Raw genomic sequence first — 19,058 nt, forward strand, 5'->3', positions numbered from 1 at the left:
AAAATAAATCGGGGGAAAAAAATGACCTGACAAAAGCAGGGCTTCGACGTCCCCCGTCCCGCCCGCGCAATCCTCACCTTCTACGGCGCAGTCCACTTCGCCCACCCCTTCTGGACCCAGCCTCTCCCGCACGTCCGGGCAAAGCTCCCCCCGCTGGACGAGTCCTTCATCAACAGAGTCTACGAGCAGACACCCGTGCCCACCAGCAGCGCCGTCAGTCTGGAGGGGCAGTCCGAGGCAGGGCTATCCAAGGGTCCGGACTTCAGCCGGCCGCGGGATGCGTTTGCGTTCACGCAGATTGCCGATGGGAGGGTGCTTGAGGCGTGCTATCCCGGCCATGGCGGGGATTTCGGGGCGATTGATCCGGTGGAGAATGTTAGGGAGGGATTCCCGCCGACGTGGATTGTGCATGGTGCGGCGGATCGGATGGTTCCGATTGAGGTTAGTCGGGTGTTGTTGGAGAGGCTGAGGGAGAAAGGGGTGGAGTGTGGGATGACGGAGGTGCCAGGGGAGGATCATACGTTTGCGATGGGGATGCAGGTGGGTTCGAGGACTTGGGAGCTGCAGAGGGAAGGGTTTGATTTTTTGGAGAGGGTGATTGCGAGGGATCTGTAGGGTTGGTTACCGTTGATGCTGCTTTAAGGTAGGACGAGTGTTTGATGACTATCTATACTGGACTGGCCAGATAATTGTACTTGTACATAGAATGAAAAACCCCGAAATAAAAACGCTGGCAACGAACAAAGATGCAAAAAAGAATGTGTAAGCATGTAATGATAGAAAGCAGAAGGTGAAGCACGCGCCATGAAATGCCGAACTCCATACCATGCAAGCTGTGTATCACTTTTCCCACCAAAACACGTCTATGATCAATCAAGTATACAGAGCTCGTAGGTGTTCATATCCCATGCCGCATCACGTTACCCATCAACGTAGTCGATTAGTTGATCATGGCTCGCCCTGGCGGAGCAAAAGAGAATCAAAGCTAATTGAGAACAAAAGGAGCGTCGAGTTGGACATCATGGTGAAAGAAAAGGAAAAGGTCCAGGTTTCTAGCCGGGAACAAATGCATCGGACAAAGAGGGCCAGATATCGTTGGTATGTCATCGTTCCAGTCGATGAATGTCAGCCTTCAAGGCTGACTATGTTGGATAGTGATGACAGCTCCAGGCTGCCAAGTGAAAACAGTCGAATGTGAAGGTAGATAATCGCACACAGTGCATCGAGATCGGCTCTCAGAGCAAAGAAGAGAGGCTATTGAAACTAGCATTGCGTTCAACGCAAGTTGCTCTGGGGGGTACCCAGATGAAGAACCACAGTATGTTTCATCCTCTCGAAGGATAATCAATATCCCTTGGAGTAACCCGTCGCAGGACGATTGCCGCCAGTAGGTCCATTCCGTCTCGCAGAATGTTTATCACAGGCGTATCCGACCAACACCGTCTTCACTTGCACGGTGTGGCCTCGCTGAGCATATGCTTGACACGGGTCAACCGCGTGTTGAAAGTAAAGACACCCACACACCGAATAACGTTCCACGAGCTGGTAGCACATTTTGATAGGTCGCGATACAGTGTTCTGTAGGTGGGTCGGTTGGATAACGACGTCCAGCGTAGACAGTTGCCGAAAGGAGAAAGTGCTGTTGAACGAATGCTTTAAAAGAAAGAAGACAAAGAAAGATTCAATGTATTGGAGTCTGTCGATGCCATCCAAGGACAAGCAAAGGTTGGCTCCGTTGGGAAGAGATTATTTATATGAAGTTGAAGAACTCAGGCAACCCCATGAATGTCATGACAATGGTCAAAAATAGGACGGAATGGGAAGCCGGCTTTCATCAAGGCTGCATAGGCTATTCAACTGCGAGAAACCCGAAGCAAGTACGACCCGAATTTGATGCAAGGCATCCATCCAGGTCTTAGCCGTGACTCTTTTCAGTTGTCCTGAATATCGTTCTAGCCCGAGAAGACAATTGGTGAATCGCAAAGAAAACGAAGATTGAAAGGGAAACTCAGGACTAGGTAACTGGGCACGATCGACACCAGACCATATCCGACTTTCCGCAGGTCAGTCTCGCGGACAAGACCGAGCCCGTAGTTGATCAGTGGGGTTCCATCGGCTGAAGGTTGGCACTTGGCTAGTGACATTCCCAGAGCATTAGTCCTGCAAAACAGTCGAACTGGTTGGCGATGTCGCAGAACGTTGTACCGATGGCGATGACAGCTGATGCCGAGTTCCATGTTTTGGATATCCACCTTGACGGAACCGTTGAAGGCTAGGGGGTCTAAAAACCCTCAAGGTTGCTTCAAGCGGAGCTGGGCCCTCCTTAGTGCCATCATCATTGGTCTGTCTCCAAGCACGCCTCGTGCTTGCAGGGGTTTTCAGCTCATGGTGCCATGGATAATGGAGGCCTTAGGCCCTATTGGGTCATCGCTATTGAGATAGGTTGGAGTTATTTCTACTTGGAATGATCGAGTAGCCAGTAAACGCCCTCAACCGTTCTATTTTTTGTTCTGCTGAAGACTCATCGAGTTAGTCACTCCGTTAGCCATTGCACTTCACAAAAATATCTTCCTTTTTTCCTGGTTGGTAGATTTGCTCGAGGTGGTGCAAGAAATGGATTGATGACATAGTGACCAAAAGGGACTCCGCAGGTTCAGCTTGCAGTTGAGCCTCGATATTAGCAGAACTATCGGTGAGCAGGGCCATGCAGGATGATGCATGAGCTTGAAGAATTGGTACGAGTCTGGACAAATCAAGTGCTTCTCCCTCAGCCCTGTCTATTGAGTCACAGACCACTGCCCGCCAGATGCGACTAGCCTCAGGGATGTCCGACCTCCACGGAGTACAACGTCGTGATTTGCTCCTCTTGGCCCTTGCAGCAGTCTCAAGAGACAAGAATAACCCGCAAGGCTGACCCGAGGAAACGGTGGGGGGTAATTATCCCAATCGAAAGGCTGAACCGTTGAAAACCCCCACATGATCTGACCTGACTCATCCTCCAGCAAGTGACATCATCCAATCAGCTGGAGTTGCGATTCCGCCAGTCCAGGACTCTAGGCAGTGTTTCAATGACCGAATTAGTGGCCTGGTAAGCTAGAACTCAGTAGAATCATCTTGGAAATCTGAATCCTTCTTCAGCAGTGCTCTATACCCGGAGGCTTTTCCGAGGTGCAGAACGCATAGCGGCGTGTGCAGACCCCCCACTCTTTCGAGATAATGCTGCATAACCTCATCCTCAGTCAGCTGGTTGTCGTTTCAGCGCTTCTCTTCGGGCTCATTGTGCCGAGATCCAGACCGCTATTCATTGATCCTGACGTTGACACCGAAGCGATGTATAGCTTGGCCTGTATCTTAAAGACGGGTCCATAGCGCCCCCTTAGAGGCCAATATTCGAAGAGATCATCATTGACTATGGGTAGACTCGGTGTTAGCAGAAGATCGCATACTAAGGACGTCAGTTTTAGGTGCCTTGCATACTGGTAATGAACCGGAACAAGAGGTACCCGAAAGCACTTCGTCAGGAATATCATCCGATTGTTCCAAGGTCAGTCTGAATTTTCGATAATCAATGGTAAGCCACGATGACGATGGAAAGAGCTCATGGAGTGATGGTTTCATGCCCGAGCCAGTGATGGTTTGTGGAATGGAAAGTTGTTGTTGTGGCCAGGTTATTGCTATTGATGCCTGGGAAATTCAATGCTTTTCCACTCTAATAGTCCTGACTATCCAGGTACTGTCGTTGCCATGAGATTGATCGTTATGAACGTCAGGTTGAAAGAAATGAAATAATAGGGATCCCACAGATACACCTACACGTACATGCTAGATAAGAAGAACACTGAACAAGCCGCCTCTAATAAACAGACCCCAGCGCACCGAAACTCAACCCTCGTGCTAATCCCAAACGTAACATCTTGAGAACTTCCTCTCCCTTGATATCCTCCGGCAAAGCAGCTCGCCAGTCCCATCCGCGTTCGTGAGATCCCGTTTGGGCTCCATCCCCGGGACGAGGAACGAACACAGCTGAGCTGGTCACAGATCCAGAGCCAGACATGGCTCGGTGCCGAGCACTCTCGATCATATCACTGCCAATAAAGGAAAATGTGCTGGATGCGGCGAGCGAAGATACAGATTTCTTCAGAAGTGCCCGTGGAGATGGCGGAAGAACGTAGGATTCGGCAGAGGATCGACCGCCGGACGATGCACGCTCAGAGGAGTGATACTCGATGAGTGTGGAGCGGAAACACTCTTCGCATTGAGCATAGACGCGGGGCGTGACCGTTTCCAGATCTTCAATGGCAGAGAGAAGAGTGAACTGTTGAGACACCGAAAGAACCGGGGTGTTTTCTATCACAAGGTCAGCCTGTGAAGGTCGTGCGTCAGAAACAACTATAACTTACGATCAATAAATGCCAGCGCCTCTCCCAAGAGCGTAAGAAGCCCATCCACTTGCACCGCAGAGTCACGAGCAGGATCATAGAGTCCACCGTAGATACTATCTGCGGCGCTACTGATTACTGCAACCAGAGCCTGTGCTGCTGCCCTACGTCTGGCTAAGGGCTTGAACCGAGGCCGCTGTCCCTCCTTGAGCCCGATCGCTTCATCCCGTATCTCATAAAACCGACGTAGAGTGGCATATCCGCTGAAATAAAATTGGAGAATGCTTGCAGCGTCCTCGTCGGAAGCCGCAATCGCTGAAAGGCAGGTCTTTGAATCTCTGATCAATGCCTCAAGCTGCTCATCGAGATCTGCAGATGCGGGATATGCCCGCGATTGAACCAGGCTGTACGAAATGAGTAGGTCGACAACCGACTTCACCTTCCGACGGCTGTGTGCACGAGCGTAACACACCAACGCGAGTCCGTACTCATCAGATTTTTCCACCGTTTGATCACCAAATCGCTGCCAAATGTTCAGTTTCAAATTCAAGAAAGACAACAAGGGTGAGACTTGAACAAGGGCGTACCTCAGATACTCTCCTTCCTTCCTTGTCCAAACCAAGCTCGGAACAAAGCAATACCACTTTGTCTAATTGCTCAACATTGTCCAGAGGAAGCTTTTCAAGTAATTCCGAAACACTCTTCTGCAATTTCTCCGCGTCATCTAGACGGCTCACAACTTCCAGAGCAAGCTCCCAGCCATCGCGAACGCCGGACGCGTGCTCAATCGTACGCCGTTCGAACAAGCCGCGCGCGTAACTGCTTAGAACATCATCCTTGCGAACTCGTTTGCTCGGCCCATTGCCGTTCTGACCGTATGAGAGGACCATCAGGTCATTCTCACTGAGACCCGGCAGCGGCTTCGCTCCTCTCTCCGTATCGAGCCAACCACCAAGCGAAGCGACCTCAGTCACTGCAGAGGCAATACACAAAGACCATGTTTGAATCAACTCAAGCACACCGTCAACGTTGCCCTCGAAAACGGACGCCAGGCCAACCTCGAGACTACTTAGTGGATTGACCCTGAAACTAGAGTCTGCCATTTCCTCATTGATAGCGCTACGGAATGCAAGATCCAGGCGCCGAAGATAGGCATTCACAGGGTCTTCGTTGACACCGCGGAAAGCCTGCGATCTGAACATGCCGGTGCGGAGGGCATCGCCATTCTCCTGCGCCACCTCCTCGGCATCCTCGCCGTCCCACCAAACCGTAAGCGCAATGGTAGCCTCGATCCAGTCTTGCGCGAGGTTCAGAATGGTGTTGGCATCACCGAGTATGATGCGATACAAAGATCTCAAACTTTGATAGATCGTCCAAGGCACACGGCTCTCTGCCATGCGCGCAGATTTGGTAAAAGAAAAGTCTGCTTTTGCTGGACTAGGCTTCAGCCCAAAGTTAATTGCCTGAAAGCGATTATCCGTGACCGGAGGCTCGACCGATTGCTGCTCTCCTCCTTCCGCAAATTCCTCTAGATCTGTTACGGCAGCCATGACACGTTTCCTGTACAACGCCCATTCGGTGCCTTTGACATCCCAGTCATCGTACTGGATACTGGGAGATGACTCTAAAATTTGGAGAGCCTTATTGATACATCTTTGGATATTTTGCAGCTGTGCTCCACGATAGCCTGATTCTGGTAAGCCATCCTCCAAAGCTGACCTGGCATAATTGAAGTCAGCCGATCGCAGTATGTCTGCCGCCTCCGAGAAGCGCCCACGTAGCACCGATGCGTTGACAATCTCCCAGAAATTGGAAGACGCGGTGGGGTTAGGTTCAACTTCCTTCAAAGCTTGCAGGTCGTCGGGCTGAGAAGAATGATAGGCTTCAAGCCAGTCCAAAAGAACCTTGGGTATTGGCGTAGGTGTATCCGGTTTCGAGCCCGCGAGTACTAGACTCCGGGGAGCCGCAAACCCTAGATTATTGTTGAGACTTCCTTGCTTAGGGGCCGACAGAGGCGGGTGATGGAGTTGAAGCAGTAAAGAGCCGAGAAAGCTGGCCTTGGCAACATCAGAAGCTCGATCCCCAGGTCCAATGTCAGTCCCTGCGCCAGGTGCTCTGGGAACGCCGCTTCCCTCCATGGATGGCTTCCATGAGTCTGTAAGCCTGCTGCAGACCTCTGAGAGAATAATTTGAAAGTCTCTGTTCGTAAATTCAGATTGTCTCGCTTCGTCGTACATGCGACAAATTTCGTCCTCGGTGCTGATGATTACGTGGCTTGGCTCTTTGACCGCCGCCAGCCCGGCTCTGGAGGCGAAGTTCCGTACGATCGAAGGCATCGCAGAGTCCTTCTTTGGAGACAGTTTACCTTTGCGCAACGGCGATTGGTGGGCCCATCTTTCGTCAAGCTTCGGTCGTTTTGCATTGCCTGGGTTTGAGTATATTGGCTTTCGTTGACCATGCGACGCAGACTGTGCTTGTGTTGAATTGCCAAACTGCGAGTCTAAGAAGCTCAATCGGTGTCCGGACGTTGCAGTGGCGTTGCCCATGTCCATTTCATCCTCCTCCTGAGCATCCTCTTCCTCCTCGGGTATCATCTGCTCGTCCTCTTCACCGTCGTCGTTAGCCTCTGCACCCATTCGCGAAGTAAAGTCATTAGAGATTCCGAAACCAGTTGACTCGCCGAATCGAGTATTGTTCGTCATACTGAAAAGAGACTGCGACGGCGCGAAGGATTTCCCTGATCCAGCATGTTTGGCCCGGGGCGCTGGCTGATTGAAGGATCCAATTGAGGAATTGAAGATGCTGTCATTGAAATCGACCCCTCCGGATTTGGTGAAAAGGGACTGAGGAGAATCCAGTTGCGATCTCGAGCTCATCTGAGAGCTTCCGTATATGGTTGATGGAGGAGGGCCTCGAGGAGTGAAGGACTTGGCTGTGGAAGGCGGAGCGTCTGCAGGAGTCGCCGAGATATCGCTTAAAAAGCTCCGAGATTTGTCTGGAGTCGACGGACTCGATCCATAAGGTACCTGGAAGCTCATATTGGTGGTCGTGGAGGTACTGATTTGATATGGAGAATGAGGAGTAGTGGCACTTTTTAGAAACGGTACCAAACACTAGCGACGCTGAGCACTGGAGCAAAGAAATCTCTCTTGAGGTTCCTATTGCTATCCCAGCTGGTAACAAGCAATTCCTTTGGGAAAATGCTGGGGAATAGATGCGCAGCAGCTGCCAGTCAGGTGGCAGACTGAAGAACAAGCTGAGGAGGAAATAAATCAGCAGCGGTCATCACCTTACCACCAACACTTTGCAGTTCTTCTTCTTCTTCACCATTGATTGATTGACGCGCGCTGGTCTTGGCGTCCAGCTACCATATCATGTGATATCAGGTGACTGACGCATAGTCACGTGTAAGCTGTTGGACTCCGATTGACATATGATTGGCTGTTCTTTCAATCCGTGATTGGACTAGCCGCTTTGGGGCTGATCGTATTCTCTGCGTATTGTGATTGGTTGATATACAGCTCAGCCCTGAAACAAGCCATGGAAAAGGCTCGTATTGCTGTCATGTCGGGCGATCAACTGGGCATCATGGGCATCGTTTCCCTTGGGTTAACCAGAAACAGAAACTATCCTACAGATCGAGCATGAATAGTGGATACCAAGCCTTGCTACGCAGTGAACATATTCCTCAAAACGCCTGAATTCACTAATCAGCAGACTATAAAGATGCCAGGTCTTCCCTGCTTCCTGGATGATTCAGAAGTTGGCTTCTGATTTCATCTTACTCCTCCCAGGATTCTAACGTCGGCGGAAATGAGTCGCTCCAAAGACACCTATGGCGCCGATGATGCCGTTCTCGTGGATTCGTCCAGTACTTATCAGACCACAATGACTGAGAGCAACACTCTTTGCCCGGTTCCTTCGAACAGAGGCAGTTCCTGCCACCTTTATCATATATATAACACACTCTTCCGCCATGATTATAGCGTTCACAATGCCGACAAGGAACAGCTATACCATGTCCACAATTCGACGTGGACACCGAAGAAACCCGATCTCAGTATCCATGCCGGCACTAGTACACAAGCACCTGTACTGGCAGTCTGCAAATTCTTGCATTTCTCCAGGCATCTCAAAGTCGGGATTGGAAATCCTGAAACACCAAATTCAGTCAACTGGGAAGATCTCGTGTGTCTCAGTCACCTTCATGCAAGATATCGGTTTCAGATCTTCCTCCACTCCGAACATGGGGTAGAACGGCGGTCATTCATTTGGAAGAGCACACATTCGGTAGGAGTTGGGGATACAAAGCCTTCGATCTTTTCCTGGCGCAACTACAAGCTTGTTGATGAGGCGACTGATCGGCTCATTGCCGTGTTTACGAGCAACTTTTGGGGCTATAAGAAGTCTGGAAAGCTTGAGATCTATGCAAATTATGGGCAGGAATTCGACCTAATGGTCATCATCACTGCCGTTGCTCTGTATGAGAAACAACGGCGACGAGACAGTAGCGCATCCTCAGGAGGAGGAGGCGGCGGCGGCGGCGGTGGTTAGCTACGTATATTGAAATGCTTGCATGGGAAAAGGTGATTCTGTTTCTCTTCACATATTCGTCGCTGCGGTGTCTTTCTTCTCTTCTTTTAGCCCTGAGTCCAGATACCATATATGCTGCATATTCAATGGAATCCCATTTTGTTACTTATGGATTCAGCTGTGCATTTCGAATGATGGAAATTGTTTCTTAATCTCAGAGAAATCGAAAAAGAAAAAGGTGAACACTACTAGTACGGAGTAAATCAGCCCAGTTGAAGATGCGTTAAGGTTGGATGACATAATCAGCTGTGGACTTCTTTTGTGTTGCCTAATGTGGGACGCTCTTTCGATGTACAAACTGCCAACACTATGCACAGAGTGCCCTCCGAGAGATGGCTCTTCGAAGACCTCATCGCAAATCAAGACATGGCTGTGTAGAGTGCAAACGACGCAGGGTCAAAGTACGAGACACGCACACCACTTAGCTGAACTTTTTGCAAATATCGCTAACGACGCTCAGTGCGATGAAGCTCGCCCAGCATGCTCCAACTGCGTCAAACGCAGGACACAATGCGAATACGACTCCAGCGGCTCATTTCTGTGGGCAAATGGGAGGTCGCAGTCCCGCACGAGGTCAAACAAATCTGCCTCCGAGGGACCTCAGGAGCAAGAGTCGCTCCACGACACGGCCATCTCCTTTGGCATTCTAGGGAAGCTGGGCGGACACGGCACGGCAACTCAGTATTCACTTACCGGCCTGAATCTGTGTGATCTAGAATTGATGATGCAGTGGTGCAATGAGACCTATAGGTCCTTTTCTCGCAACGAGCAAACAGACCGCATTTGGCGCGCCTGTGTCCCTGAAGAGGCGCTGTCATACCCGTTTCTCATGCATGGGATACTAGCTATCTCTGCACTTCATATCGCGCGGACAAGGGCTGTCCATCGTCGTGCTGACTACGTCAGCATTGCTGTCGCGCATCAGGACCAAGCATTGACCTTGTTTCGTGAACGGCTACATGACATTAACCCCTGCAATGCCAAAGCCATGTTTGCGTTTGCAAGCATTGTGGCTGTCTACGCATTTGGCTATCCTCATCCGCCAGATGCGAAAGACTCATGGGACTACATCGACGATCTGCTTCAGGTGCTTATACTGTCGCGGGGCGTGCACCAGGTGCTGAGCACCGCATCATCTTCGATAACGGACAGCGATTTTGGACCAATTGTACAGTTTGACGAATACGAAGTCATCCTCCCCGATGACATACTCTTCGCTTTAGGAAAGCTCCAAGACGCAAACAAGTCGATTGGGGAGACGGACTCCACGCATGATACGTCTGTTTATGAGGATACCATTGACAAATGGGCAGACATGACGGGCGCGGTGTATAGCGGTCTAACCTCCATTGCTGTCGCCTGCAGGTGGGCGATCAGGCTGAAACCAAAATACGTGGATTGTCTGCGGGAGCGTAAGCCCCTAGCCCTGGTCATTTTGGCATACTACTGCGCAATTCTCCATCGTCTCCGACACAATTGGTGTCTCGACGAGTGGGGTCCCCGGGTTTCAAAGGCCCTCTGGCTTGTTCTAGATGAGCGTTGGCGCCCTTTGATATATTGGCCTATGAGAGATATCTTTGGCCAGGCATTCGAGCCGAATTTAACCTGAGGTATCAGGGTTGAAAGCATGATTCTATCAGCAGTTTGGCATTTACAGCCCCGTCCGCAAGCGAATAAATCTGCATGTGATGAGATTGTTCGCAAAAGACAAAGCAAAGCAAGAACTCTAGAAAATCGCCGCTCTAGCAAAATGCCAACTCTGAATGATAACGACACGGCGGTATAGAATCGAACAAACAGGTAGTTCATGAAGTGTCATCACGGGATGGCTGGAGGTCCTCAGTGTGCTAAACAGGAAAAGCAGCCTCACAGACTTGGAGACCCCCTTTGGCTGTCATGAATTTCCCGCGACCCAAAAGACAGTTGATTTCGCTCGGGTGGACAACCAGAAAGATAGCCATCACGAACCACATCAGCAGCCCATCAAGTACGTATATGAACACTTCGCTCTGCAGCAATGAACCGTCCCAGCCTTGAAGATATTCGGCAACTCGAAACACGGACCGAACCAAGATCAGGATACTCGATGCATATAGCGCGCCCATATGTTTCTTCCATGGAATGTACTCGGAAACGGACTCTGGGGTTGAATGGGCAGCGATCCGACGCTGGAAGACGAAAGCGCTTATCACAAAGAAACCGAAAAAGATGATCTGGACAAAGAGACCGCCAACGATAACATTTTCGCCTGTGCTTTGGTTGTGCGTGACCAAGATCCCCGCCCCTATCATGAAGCGGATTATCAGTGTTTGGCTCTCGTCTGAGGACATAAATCGCCGGAAAACGCACCTGACGCTTGCATCAAGAAGCTGAGAATGTCTCCCGCAACAAATATCTTGGTCATCCAGGTTACCCGAATAATTGCGAACTTCTCTCCTTTGACGAGGAGGATGATTCGACCCAATTCCATGTAGATGCTGGCAGCAAACAGTGCAGGCGCTACCAGCAGCAATGTGCTCTGCATGATGTACGGACCAAGCGTCCAGTTTGGGGATTGGGATGCTGACAGGCAGCGTCCAATGTATCCTATCAATTCGACTTGATCAAAGTCAGACATTCAGTCCAGTGAGATTCATCCCGCGGAAGCAGATCCATAACTTACAGTAACCTCCTATGACCAAAGGAATAAAAAACCATGTTCTTGTTCGGAAGAGATGAAACGTGTGTAACAGAGTGACAATGGCGAAGAGGATGACGAATATCACTCCTGCTGCCATGGAGGGATAGTACTCGTAGGCTACCCAGCCTTCATATGCACGCCTTAACAACATGGTGGTAATATAGCAAAGGAGGTAGTCAATTCTGTCGGATCCATACCTCAAAAGAAGATATCTGCACCTTATATACCTATAATAGTCGCCTCCTCAATGAACTTCAAATTCGATAAATTTAGCCCATCCCAAGGCCAACGTCGTGAACCCCTCCCGGTTTGTATGACCATGGAGCGACTGGATTCTTCGTATATCTCGTACTAATTCCCTCTTCCGGTAATCGTGATGAGCTTTTCTCGATGCCAAGATGTCCTGCCCCATGGCAACTATCTCGTTTACCGCAGACTTTCGTATTTCTTACTCTACAAGGATAAGCAACCTTTGATCTGAAGTCACAAAGCAGAGAGGCCCCTAATCTCCGTCGCGATCTTATCCCCCCGAACCATGTATCAACCATCCGAACAAGTGGATATGGAATTGCTTTTTGTGGATACAGGAAGGTTAATCATTATCCGCTAAATTGTACTAGAACCCGATTCATCTACAATTTCGAGTGCGCTCCCATCTCGTTCGACAGGACATACCGGTATCTCGCTCTGTTAGCATCCATATCAGCCAGAGCGACATTGATATCGTGCATCGGCCGCTGCTGAATCCACGGCAACACATTCTTCTCCGCGGCCAGCTGCAGCATTTTCCGAATATCATCGGGAGAACCAATATTCGAGCCCGTCACTTTAACCCCCTTCTGGATCAACGACCAAGCCGTCAACGGCGGGAGCGGCGACTCGGGCGCTCCGACCTGAACGAACGTCCCATCCACCTTGAGCAGACGCAGATACTGCGCAAGAGGCATATCCGGCGCGTCAACGGTGCAAATGATCAGATCGAGGGAGCGCGCATGCGTCCGCGCCCATTTCTTCTCCTCGTCCGTGGCGATGAACGCATCCGCCCCGAACCCCTCCACCGCATCCCTGCGCTTGCTCGACGTCCGCGAGATAGCAACGACCCGATCGCAGCCCATCGCCTTGGCAAACAAAATCCCCATATGACCTAGGCCCCCGATCCCGACAATCCCAACCGACATCCCCGGCCCAGCGGCATATTTCAACAGCGGCGCGAAAACAGTCACGCCACCGCACAGCAACGGCGCCGCCGCGGCGGAGGGGAGAGCCTCGGGGATCTTGAACGCGAAGTGCGCGGGCCCGCGCCAGTACTCCGCGAACCCGCCGTAGGCTTTGCTCTTGTCCGCGTACCGACTGTTGTAGGTGCCCGTCATGCGGGCGCAGTAGTTCTCGCGGCCGTCTGCGCAGGCCTCGCAGTCTGCGCGGAGACATGACATGCTCTGTGCGCCTACGCCGACGCGGTCGCCGACTTTGATCTCTCGGGAGGCTGGCGAGGAGGCGAGGGTTGGGACGCCGCTGCCGATGCGGACGACTGTGCCGATTATCTCGTGGCCGACTACGCAGGGGTAGTCGGCAGGGCCCCAGCCCGAGCGGAGCGTGTGGATGTCTGTCCCGCAGATGCCGCAGTGGGAGACTTTGACTTCAATGTCGGTTTCTGTGAAGGGTTTGGGTTCGAAGGTGGTGAAAATTAGAGGGCTGGTGGCGTCACGGGCGACCCAGCCATGGAATGTTTCTGACGATGATGAGGACATGATTCAATTGGATATGATATGGTCTCTTCAGTATGGACCAAAAGGTTGGATGTCGTGTGTATATATATAGTATCCGAATGGTTTCGTAGGGTGTTGGAGTCTGAGATGCAAAGGGTTGATGCTTCAAAGTGGAGGAAGGAGATGCCAGACAGAGTTACAGCAAAGATTGTTCAACTCCTCCTGCGGTTGTTAATCTGATGTTTCTGGAGCGAGCGCTCGAGCAATAAATAATGCGGAGATTGACTGATTGCGGTTCGAAGCTCAAGTTGCCGAGGTTGTGGGGAAGCTTTATGGGCACAAGATGAAGCTGCCGAAGGATCTCCCTAGTGTGCCCTCTGGCATTCTCCTCCAAACTAAACTTGCAAAGCGCAAATTATAGAATTAATTATAATTGACAGTAGATGGTCCCTCTGCCAGAACAGTCCAGAGTGGTAGCGATTACATGCGCCACGTATCATAAGAATCCTGCCCTCGGTACGTAGGCGTGCAAAAACGAATGTATGTACAGATAAACTGCTTGGGGGTATCAAACAAAACCGTACGCCAGATAGATATATTCCAAACAAGAGCATCGATTCCATCATCGCGACGGCATGCCCATCAGCTCTCCGAGCTCGTCGCTGGTCAATGTGCTTCTCCGTCGGTCACGAGTCCCTTTCTTGGAGCTTATCACCCCTCGAGTTCTCTTTCGGCTTTCTGACTCCTTGCGAGCGTCTTCTGCGGCTCGCGCTTCGCTTTCGGCAGCTGCTAGCTTCTGCGATACGCTCAATTGTGTCTCGTTCTCGGGACCCTGTTGCCATCAAGTCAGACCTCGACTGCTTCTGATATCACTTGGTTCTTGGCCCTTACCTGACGCGACGTCTTGGGGTCTACCTTTTTCTTTGATGGCCTCCGAGTCACAGCCTCGGATTTGTGAGCTTTGACCTCCAATGTCTCGTCTTCCTGGCCAGTCGCTACACAAGGCGAGCCTTGCAGTCCAGGTGTAAAGGACACTTTCCGAGGCGATCGCCCAGACATGATGTTATCGCTGCGCTCCTTCAGAGCACGACTGGTAGGTCTGCGAGATTTCCGTTCACGTGGCGAGGCTAGTTTGCCGGTGGTAGTGTCGCCAGTCTCGTCTCGCTCTGTATTATACTTGGCCACCTTGACTGCGGCCTCCGCCTCTTCCTCCGCCTGTTGGTCTTCATATATGGGAGACTGCATGGTTGTGTCGACCCCACCATCTGCCGTGGATGTTTGCATCGAGTCGACGCTGAGGTCGAGCTTCAACCCCAGCCTGAGTTCCTCTGCTCGCACCGAGTCACCTCCGTCGGCAATTCTCTTGTGCCAGCCGTCCATGAGGGTAACGGCCTGTTTCCATCGAGTCTCCATTTTCTCCCATCCTTCTCGTAGACGCTTGATTTCGTCATCGCGGACTTCGACCTCTTCCAGAGGTACAAAGGATGGGTTAGTGAGCAATGTCCTCAGGTGCTCGAGCACTCTGTCCATTTGACCCGATAGCTTCTCGCAGGATGAAGGAAGTGTAGTGACAGGTCCATGCGACGACCTCATGCCCCGTGTGCTTGCCGATGCGTTTGAGTACTGCTCGTCCTCTTCCTCCATCTGCGACAACCCTTGTAGATCTCGCAGAGTTTGAACAGTATTGCGCGCAAGCGCAATCAGCGTATCGTTCTCGTCGCTCAAGCTCTGCAACAATTCCGTCAAAAATTCGTTCGTTTCCTGCTTCAAGCTGTACCCGGGATCATTGACTCCTTCTCCACCGGCAAGAGACCTTGATTTGGACGTTCGATCGACCGCGGGGTTGATGTTGATTGTCGTCACGCCCAGTCCTTCCCGTCTTCCTCTCTGTCGCTCAGCCAAGTGCGATTTCAGCTTCTGCATTTCCAAGTCGCGCTTGCGGATGTCATTGGCGCATTGTGCGCGGACTTGTTGTACAGCGATCTTCATGCGTTGTATCTGCTCTTTGAGTCCTCTAATCGTCGCATCGGTGCTGGACAGGTTCGTTTTCAGGGCACGTTCTTGGGCTTCCGACAGAGCCAGCGACCGGGCCAATTCGGACGTCTTCGTTTTCAATTTTTCCTGCAAATAACTTTAGCCGTTGCTCTCGGGGCATTGATACAAGCCCAACATACAATCTCAAGCATCTTCTGTGAGTCCTCGGCGCGCAATGTCCGAATCGTGGTGGCGAGGTTCTCCCGATGCTCTGCTTCCCGCTGTTGACGCTGGTCAGACGCACAGCTCGAGTAAAAGATGGACTCCCAATTCACATACATCTCTTCTCAAGACCAAATCATTAACCAAGTTGATGATTCTTGCCATTGTACCATCGATTCCTCCATCGTCATTCTCCGGTTGAGCGAAGTCGATCGCTCTGCCACTTTTGAGCAGACCCCGAGCAAGAAGCACATTATTAATGTAAGTTGATGCCGCCTGTAAATTATGTGGCTCCATGGCTTGACCTGCAAGCTTTATCAAATCTTTGGAGCCAGCGACGATGGCGCCGTAGTGGTTGATTATTATTATCAACGACAACCGTTATTTTTCAATGTGCAGGGATCATTCCAAAAGGGGAAGAAAGTAAACACCGCCGTCACTGGGGCTGTCCATGCAGACCACAAGCGCAGCGGACTCGAAAATGCCCACGCGCACTTTCGGTTGCCAGGTTGATTCGCGTTTCTCTCTTCCGCGTCAGGCGGTGTGGGAAGTGGATTTTAGTGGAAAGATGGTCGTTTCTCGAGGTAAGTCGTTTTTTGTGACGTTGCTGTCAAGGTCGTTCAGTCTGATTATCCCTATTTGATGAGTACTGGGATGAATCTACTAAGAACGATGATGATCTTTGTGTTCAGAGGCTGAGATCTTCGTCAATAGATAGTGGCCTGAGTGAAGCCGCCGCATTATTGCAGCAAAACGGCCAGAAGCTATATCAGCAAGGCAATTTTCAGGCTGCCCTCGAGGCCTTCACAGAGGTAAATCATCACTGCACGAGAGCCGTGTGTCTCGAGTTTTATACGATTGATGTTGTTAAAACTTCCGATTGTTGTACCAGACTCTGAAAACCGGCCACGGCGATGTCGTCTGTATTTATGATAACCGTGCTGCCACCTATACCAAGCTAGCCAAGTATGACCTGGCCCTGCGGGATGCCAGGGCCATGATAAAGACTGACAAGCTAGACGCTCGGGTAGGGATCGCAAACTTCACATTGTAGATGTCCAAACGCACCCCTATTGACTGTTGACAGGGATATCTTCGATGTGCAAAGGTCCTGCTGTCGGATGGTAAGCCTGACAAGGCCCTCGACGTCTATGCTTACGCCCTAAAGACTTTGCCGGCATGCAACCCTCGTCGTCAGGTCGGTCATCTTTTCACCTAACCCCATGCCTTACTCGAGCTACCGACGTACTGACTGTTGCGTAGCTTGTAGAGCAACTTCATGACAAGTTATGGAGTAAAGTACATGCAAAGTGCCATGATCCGTTCAGCGTGTTGCCATTGGAAGTAGCAATCATGATCGTCAATCATTTCGACTTCAAGCAGCTTGTGTGAGTTGGCCAAGGCGCATACTCTATGGCACGGCTCTGACTACTTCTTTCCCAGGGCTATTCTCCGCGTATCAAAAAAGTGGGATCAATTTCTGTCGTCCATACGAAGACTTTGGATGCGTATCGATCTGTCGGATGCTCGGGGCAAAGTTCACTGGCCTTCAGTCCGGGCGTACATCCGTCGATCAAAAGCCATGCTCACACATGCCGTTGTCAAAAATATCTCCACGCCGTCTACGCACAGGGTCTTGGAATTCTTCAGCAGGTGCCCGAACCTAGAGCATCTTGAGATATGGGCTCAGTCCAAGTCCGACGTCCTCTACGACCTGTACAAGAGCTCCAAACGATTGAAAACTTTGATCATATCTGGCTACACATCTGTACCGCAGGAGGCCATTGGCAAATTCCTTCAGGCTTTGCCTCTTTTGGAGCGACTCGAAGTTCATGATGCCAAGCCATCCAACTTGGCCCGGGTAGAGTGGCCGGAGAAACTTCCGAGTCTCAAAAGTATCACTCTTGGTGCCATGGTCGCCGCTTCTGCACCGGACGTGCAGGCTTCTGCTCTTGATCTTCCAAAGGTATGGCCTACGTTGCCTTCCTGTCTTTTCCGCGTAGTGCAATGACTGACATGCCATACAGCAGGGACTCTCGACATGTCTTCCCAATCTAGAAGAGCTCCGGCTCAGCTGGAACCCCCGAATTTTCACCCCTTATCATCTGAGTTTTGACGTAAATGAGCTTTCACGGCTGCGCCGGCTGGACTTGAGCGGCGTGTATGTTGGAGCCGAATTTGGTCTGCCGTCTAGCCTCGAATACCTTCGCATCCGTGGAGGCACAGGGCTCGTTGGAGGTGCCCTCGTCCAAAGGGAATTCCCATTTGCATACGAGGAACCCTTTGAGCTCCCGAATCTCCACACGCTCATACTCAGCGACGTGCCTTGGGCCACAGGCTTCACCGTTCAGCACTTCTGCAGCATCGCCAAGGCGCCCTTGAAAGTCCTCCATCTCGACAGCTGCTTCCGGATCACCGGTGCCCAGATTTCGGAACTTGTCCGTATGGACAGTCTGAGCGACTTACAGGAACTCAACGTTTCGCATATTGCCGGTACTGATGACAAGGTGGCTGCCGTTATAATGAGCGCACTATCCAGCCTCAAGGTCGTGCATCTCTCATATACAAGGATCTCCGGCTGCGCGATAAAAGCTTTTGCCGATGCACGGAGCTCCGACGACAGCGTAGCGAAAGTGCAGCGGATATACGCTAAATTCTGTGACGAAGTATCATCAGATGCGGTCGCCTATGGACGAGCTCGGGGCGTTGAAATTATAGCATAGAGTGGGACGACCCGTTTGTGGTATCACATGTATTCTATTTCGGGCTTTGGGGAACATGTATTATTAGATCATCTTCTAGACGTAAACAGAGCGGGTCTCAAGCGAACAGAATAGACATCATATTGGATGGAGTTCAGTAACACCATCTACACAGCACAAAGCTGTAGCACAGTGCTCGACCGCTCCAAAAAAGACACAACTGGCATCTGCGCTGTGTAACAAATGGAATATTGCTCATCACATCACAATCAAACACCCCGCTCCTTGCACCACCTCTCGACCTCCCTCGCCAACTTCTCCCTCTGATCGCGTACCATTTCCATCATAGGCTCCACCTGTTTCTGCACCGACTCATCATACGCAAGATGTCCATTCGAGACGACTCCCGCCGCCTTCTGCGGCGCCAGATAAGTATCATAGATGGAAACCATCAGATCCATCACCGCAGACAGCTGGTTCGGAAGCCACTACATCCCACATCAGCCGGATTTCTTTTCACATACACTAGGGGAAAAGCACGAACCGTAACGATGGGACTACCACCTGTAGCAGTGGGATGCGGCGTCCGCTTGATGATATACTCCCTGGCAAAGAGCCAGTGCCGCCAGCGGAAGCTGCGGACGTGGTTCAGCGTCTTGAGGAGCAGGACCGTGGTCTCTGTGTCTTCGACTGCGAACTTGCGAACGTCGACTTCGGCGGCCTTGGAATTGATGTAGGCGAGGAATTCGCGGTGGGGGAGGGGTCTGTAGGCGCGGAACTCGTGCAGGATCTTGGTGAGGGG

The 19,058-nt window shown here is 51.2% G+C and overlaps 9 protein-coding genes across 9 annotated transcripts; 4 read left to right on the top strand and 5 right to left on the bottom strand.

The window, feature by feature from the left end:
• Nucleotides 1-39: 39 nt before the first annotated feature.
• Nucleotides 40-615, top strand: CDV56_100021 (uncharacterized protein; the record flags this gene model as incomplete). The annotated part of the gene is made up of 1 exon (XM_026753640.1): nt 40-615. A coding segment is annotated over one exon (576 nt), but the record flags the coding sequence as incomplete, so codon positions are not given.
• A 3,238-nt stretch (nt 616-3,853) lies between these two features.
• CDV56_100800 (putative nuclear pore complex subunit Nup85) lies at nt 3,854-7,417 on the bottom strand (the record flags this gene model as incomplete). Its single annotated transcript, XM_026754419.1, has 3 exons — nt 3,854-4,347; nt 4,401-4,902; nt 4,967-7,417. 3 exons carry the CDS (start codon nt 7,415-7,417, stop codon nt 3,854-3,856), a joined length of 3,447 nt encoding a protein of 1,148 aa, XP_026609877.1.
• A 775-nt stretch (nt 7,418-8,192) lies between these two features.
• On the top strand, nt 8,193-8,933 carry CDV56_101447 (uncharacterized protein; the record flags this gene model as incomplete). Its single annotated transcript, XM_026755066.1, has 1 exon — nt 8,193-8,933. The coding sequence occupies one exon, from the start codon at nt 8,193-8,195 to the stop codon at nt 8,931-8,933; it is 741 nt and encodes a 246-aa protein (XP_026609878.1).
• A 371-nt stretch (nt 8,934-9,304) lies between these two features.
• CDV56_101612 (uncharacterized protein) lies at nt 9,305-10,581 on the top strand (the record flags this gene model as incomplete). The annotated part of the gene is made up of 2 exons (XM_026755231.1): nt 9,305-9,373; nt 9,433-10,581. The coding sequence occupies 2 exons, from the start codon at nt 9,305-9,307 to the stop codon at nt 10,579-10,581; spliced, it is 1,218 nt and encodes a 405-aa protein (XP_026609879.1).
• Nucleotides 10,582-10,819: 238 nt separating this feature from the next.
• On the bottom strand, nt 10,820-11,803 carry CDV56_101807 (RTA1 domain-containing protein; the record flags this gene model as incomplete). The annotated part of the gene is made up of 3 exons (XM_026755426.1): nt 10,820-11,256; nt 11,322-11,570; nt 11,635-11,803. The coding sequence occupies 3 exons, from the start codon at nt 11,801-11,803 to the stop codon at nt 10,820-10,822; spliced, it is 855 nt and encodes a 284-aa protein (XP_026609880.1).
• A 481-nt stretch (nt 11,804-12,284) lies between these two features.
• CDV56_102009 (NAD(P)-dependent alcohol dehydrogenase) lies at nt 12,285-13,400 on the bottom strand (the record flags this gene model as incomplete). Its single annotated transcript, XM_026755628.1, has 1 exon — nt 12,285-13,400. One exon carries the CDS (start codon nt 13,398-13,400, stop codon nt 12,285-12,287), a length of 1,116 nt encoding a protein of 371 aa, XP_026609881.1.
• Nucleotides 13,401-13,980: 580 nt separating this feature from the next.
• Nucleotides 13,981-15,851, bottom strand: CDV56_102256 (uncharacterized protein; the record flags this gene model as incomplete). Its single annotated transcript, XM_026755875.1, has 4 exons — nt 13,981-14,190; nt 14,250-15,479; nt 15,533-15,613; nt 15,672-15,851. The coding sequence occupies 4 exons, from the start codon at nt 15,849-15,851 to the stop codon at nt 13,981-13,983; spliced, it is 1,701 nt and encodes a 566-aa protein (XP_026609882.1).
• A 184-nt stretch (nt 15,852-16,035) lies between these two features.
• On the top strand, nt 16,036-18,277 carry CDV56_102525 (Leucine Rich Repeat domain protein; the record flags this gene model as incomplete). The annotated part of the gene is made up of 7 exons (XM_026756144.1): nt 16,036-16,138; nt 16,269-16,366; nt 16,447-16,581; nt 16,642-16,752; nt 16,818-16,942; nt 16,998-17,520; nt 17,582-18,277. The coding sequence occupies 7 exons, from the start codon at nt 16,036-16,038 to the stop codon at nt 18,275-18,277; spliced, it is 1,791 nt and encodes a 596-aa protein (XP_026609883.1).
• A 248-nt stretch (nt 18,278-18,525) lies between these two features.
• Nucleotides 18,526-18,744, bottom strand: CDV56_102836 (uncharacterized protein; the record flags this gene model as incomplete). Its single annotated transcript, XM_026756455.1, has 1 exon — nt 18,526-18,744. A coding segment is annotated over one exon (219 nt), but the record flags the coding sequence as incomplete, so codon positions are not given.
• Nucleotides 18,745-19,058: the final 314 nt, after the last annotated feature.

Source organism: Aspergillus thermomutatus (assembly GCF_002237265.1).
Source record: "Aspergillus thermomutatus strain HMR AF 39 chromosome Unknown NODE_395, whole genome shotgun sequence".
NCBI classification, from domain to species: Eukaryota; Fungi; Ascomycota; class Eurotiomycetes; order Eurotiales; family Aspergillaceae; genus Aspergillus; species Aspergillus thermomutatus.